We start from the raw sequence: 4,709 nt of genomic DNA, 5'->3' as shown, positions 1-4,709 counted from the left end.
GTAAAAACCAAAGGATTTTTCATTTAAAGGGACAAAATAGGAATGTAAGCAAACAATAAATTGTTTATTAGATATAAATTTGTTCCATCTAACTGACAACTCCCACTTCGAGAGAATTTCCTGCAGTTACGTCGCAAATCAGTAAAATTCTATAACAGCATTTTTTACATCTCAACATCACTGAGAGCTACAGCTAAACTCTTTAACTTTAGTTTAGAACTTTTTATAACGCATTGCAAACTGTCCATTTTGTTTAACTTCAGCAGTTTACGTTACTCAGACTTGTTTTTTTTTTTGTTCCTGACCCTGTTCTATAACTACATTTTCAAATTGGATTACCTTTTATAAAAACGTAAAGCAGTTTTTTTTTATTGAGTGCATGTTGGCTTTCTTGAGTTCCAACCAATGTTGATGGTGCTGAAGAAGTTATGTTAGCATTTGAAGCATTAGTATTAATGTCTGTCCCACATACCCATGGGGACTGTTCATAGTTCACGGTCTACCTTACCTATTTGTTCATTCTTCATACATTCAATACCTTTATGTCCCACACTGCCATGGCTTCATCACATGAGGTTATATTTTAGCTTTACAAAAACAAAAGAGACAAGTCTAGTTTGGCGTTTGGGCTGTTTCTTAACCCACTGCACATCTATCAGAAGAAGTCGCTGCATGTCCTTGTAATTGGCTGCTGTGAGCAGTGTGTTGCTCAAAGCTATCATCAATGGAGCCTTGTCAGCTAGGGGTCACATTTGAAGCAGTGCAGTATGAATATACTCTAACCAAGCAAAGCACTGAGACAATCCCTATGCAGTCATAACAATGTAGCTTTGAGCAATGTAGCGGAGTCTGCCTCAGGTCTGCGCAGATTTTACCCAAACATTTCTGGACATATGTCTGCTTGAATATGTAGGGGTCTAAAGGCTTAAGGCCAATTTATTCTTCTGATGCAAAGCTTCTGCAACCGTCAAATCTGTCTCTGTGCGTGACCACGCAAGCCACGCAGAGGCTCTGTAACTGTTGTTGTGCACCTAAAACAAAAACCTGACTACGTGTTGGACGGTCGCAAACCTGCGCACACCTCAAGCAGACAAAAAGCAGCTGTGATTTGTCCTTGGTATGCCTTTCCGGCTATCTGTGTGGTCCTCCTTCTCGATCGCTGCCGGGGTGCGCCATTTTTAAAAAACGAGGAACAATGGACAACTATGGCGAAAGGTTAATCGAGGAGGTTTGGAAGTAAAACCTCTTGTACGATGCCTCAGACAAGCTCGGCGCCGACTTTGGCGCCTGCTGTGCATCCCTAGAAATTCAAACTCGACGGCCCAGAAGCGTACCAGCAAAACTGGTTCGCAACCAGACGCAAGTGACATTTGATGTGTGCGGTTGCAGAAGTATAATCTGCCCTTTAGAGTTAGGAGCGCAAAGTCAATGGTTAGAGCATAGACTGACAGAGTCGCATTCTTTTTTTTTTTTAATCTTTTTTTTAAAGCCCAAGTAGTTCGACCACTTACTCATGCACTCTGATGGATGTCTTTACCAGACTGCCGTCTCAACTCCCTCTCGCACATAAAAATATATAATAATTGAGACTAAATGAATAGATGTATTTTTTAGGAGCAATACATTTAAAAAGGATTAGAGAAAGTGTACAGTTGGATAATCATTATAAAAGAAATCCTTAATCCAAATCACACATCTTCCTTTTTGATGGCCCTAATTTTTGCAAATTTCATTTATTATCTCTTAACACCTTTCACAAACCTGCAGACAGTCTGATAAGTGACAGAGCCTGTGCGTGAATCAATTAGAGGAAGGGATCTAGTTAAGAGTAACAGTTTTAGAGAAAAAAAAAAGTTAAGTTTACACCCTGCTTTGTAATCTAGGAATCGATCCAAGTTTTGCTCATGCCCGATTAATTTTCAATGGGGAAACCTGACGAATTTGTGTCTTCTCTTCTCTGACTTCAGTTTGTTGCAGCTTCACAGCAAGCCTGTCAGTGCTTTCAATGCAGGAGGGGCTCACAGCTGCACTCTCTGTTTGATGCAGACAGTTAACTCAGAACGATCAGTGCTTTTACTTTTTTTTGCCAAGTGTCAAACAAACCAGAAAATAGTTGCAAGATTGGTTGCTAGTCACTTCAAAAAAAAAAAAAAAAAAGTCAATAGTTTGCAAGCGTGTTGGATGAGGGCAAGTGAGGTAAGCAGAACGTGATGCCTCTGTGTTCCTTAGCATCACTACTCTCTCCTGAGTTTAAACTGGCTGATGGTTCAACAACAAAAACCACTTCTAGACTAGAAGTGCTGGAACAACTATCAGTGTTTCCATCCATCTCCATTATAGAATGTAGCAGCACATGGGGGTTTCCACTAACTAGTAATCAATGCTGCATTGGAGCTACTAAATGTAGGATATTTGTTTTAAAAAATAATCCTGTTTGATTTAAAATAACCCAGAACCACTTGGTATGCCCTGCTGCATGATTTTAATGCAAAATTACATGAAATCAATATTGTGTCATCAAAACTTTAAGCTTTTCAGTCTGTGATGGTTTTAAGACAGTGCTCCAAGCCGTTTTGATATCAGGTTTTGGTACCCATTATGGCTATGTATTATTAGCTTTAGTCCAATGATATTCTTTTTTAAACTAGCAAACAAACATAATAAATAAAAAACTATCTGCAAACATTTTTAACCATGTATTTATCACTTTTCATTTCAGTATTGGTCTAAAAAGGTGTTTCATGTCCCGAATCTTACCCAGCACTTCTTTGGATGGGGGCAAACTGAAGCTCAGACCAGGATTATGACTGCTGGACTCATCTAAGACCATTCCTCCTTCCTGGAAGGAACGCACAAGTTCCCTAAGACGAGTTAATTCCTCTCGAAGAGCCTCCACTTCCTGCTGACGCTGCTGCTTGCCCTCCCTGGCGGGATTCATCTTGAGATGGAGGACCCGGGTCTTGACAGGATCATAGTCTCCCTTCACCAAAAAGAAGAACAGATAATCTTAGAACTGACAGGACCTTTACTCATTTGAATAAAGTCTATAGATGATAGATTTCTAAATACTTAGTCGTGAAAAACAACGTAAAAAGTAGTGAAAATCTGTGAAAAGTGAAAAGCTTTCAGCGCTAGATGCTACAGACTGAAGGAACGTTTGAAAGCAGTCACTTTGTAAAAGTTTGATTAAAGATGACACCAACAGCCTCTAACTTTTTTGTGTGCATTAGCAATCAGTGTGATTGCAGCCAGACATAGATGGTGTTAAAAAAGGTATATTATTAGGGAGTTAAGGCTATTTAAGGTCAATTATATCTGATTGCATTAGTAATGTTTGGAAGTGAAAGGAAGTCAAATGTGTGGCATATATATCTACACGTGGTTATTAATCAAGACATTAATATTTTACCAAAACAAAAAAAATGCTTTTTGACTGGAGACATGAATTATAATACAAAAATGACCACCCATAAGGTGGCAATGCACCTTTGACCTGATTCAATCTCAATTCAAACATCTCAATGGTGCTGAAACTGTCATAAACAAAAAGAAACAGTAAAATAATTTGGGCTTTATGTAAAGTACTTATGAACACTTTGTTTACTTATCTGCAACCAACAGAACACAAAGCCTCTATTCAAAGAATCGGGCAGGCTTTGTATCAGCAGCCTAAATAAACAATGCTAAGAAGGAAATAAAAAAAAAAAACAATACAAAAAATGTATCCCAAATAGTTTAAGAGTTTTTGTGATTTTCTTACAACTGACAGTGTACGCTTTAAAAAAACTAAATCTGTGATGATCAAAATCAGAATGGGCATGTTGGGCTTTTTTTAAGATCGGGAAGCAGCGATCAGCCTAAAAACATCTAAATCTGCAGACATTTTTCAAGTCTGCGTCCTTTTTTCCATCTAAGATCAGTACACAGAGGGTCTGTGCATCTTGCAAGATGTTCCTATGGTTTATGTTAGAATACTAGAGGAAGCATTAAATTTTGATTTCCAAGCAGACACCAATCGCTGGTTTTCTTTGAGGAATTCTGATCGATTCATGAGCCCTTAAAAGACAAAGACATGAGCTTTGGGATCTTTAAGGACATGGTTTTGAATCAAACAGAAACATTCATGGTTATATTTGCATAACTTGCAGGGAAAAATATTTCAACCCTATAGATTTTCTCAGCTTTTGCTTTTCTGTCATGCTTAAATGTTTCAAACTTAGATGATTTGTGAATCACTAATCAAACCTGACCACCAAAATTAGACCATCTTGACCATGAAGCAAACTGGAACAAAGCCAATATATGTGGAAAGGTCAGTGATACTATTTGAAGCAGAATGTTATTTTAAATTGACAATTCATAACTTGCGACCCAAGGATTAGCTTAATTTGAGTACAAATGATTTTTCAATTAAATAAACAGTTCTTGGCATGCAGCTATGTGAGGCTGACCATCACTAAAATGTGTTTCTGTGATGTTGAATCAGTCTGAGAGTTAAATGAATTAATCTGAGAGTTGAATCAGTCACCCCAGGGTTCCTACAGCATAAGGCAAGTTAAATTCAAGACTTTAAGACTTTTTAATGCCACTTGAAATAAAAATTTAAGACCAAATTCACAAGAAACACAAGAAAAACCCTCTTGTGACAACTTAACCCAAAGGTTTATTTTAACATAAACCACTGCACTAATGTTTCAAATTTTGAAAAG

The 4,709-nt window shown here is 37.7% G+C and overlaps 1 protein-coding gene across 2 annotated transcripts in view; it reads right to left on the bottom strand.

The window, feature by feature from the left end:
• The window catches only part of mad1l1 (MAD1 mitotic arrest deficient-like 1 (yeast)), a 95,821-nt gene that overhangs the window by 35,323 nt on the left and 55,789 nt on the right, over positions 1-4,709 (bottom strand). For both annotated transcript variants that reach the window (XM_015381393.1, XM_015381394.1), the window contains exon 16: positions 2,758-2,980. In XM_015381393.1, the coding sequence (XP_015236879.1) occupies positions 2,758-2,980 (223 nt within the window). The remainder of the gene's footprint in view (positions 1-2,757; positions 2,981-4,709) is intronic.

Source organism: Cyprinodon variegatus, unplaced genomic scaffold (genome assembly GCF_000732505.1).
Source record: "Cyprinodon variegatus isolate N-32 unplaced genomic scaffold, C_variegatus-1.0 Scaffold233, whole genome shotgun sequence".
Lineage (NCBI taxonomy): Eukaryota > Metazoa > Chordata > Actinopteri > Cyprinodontiformes > Cyprinodontidae > Cyprinodon > Cyprinodon variegatus.
Note: the sequence above shows the minus strand (reverse complement) of the source record. Positions and strands in the feature narration are given on the sequence as shown.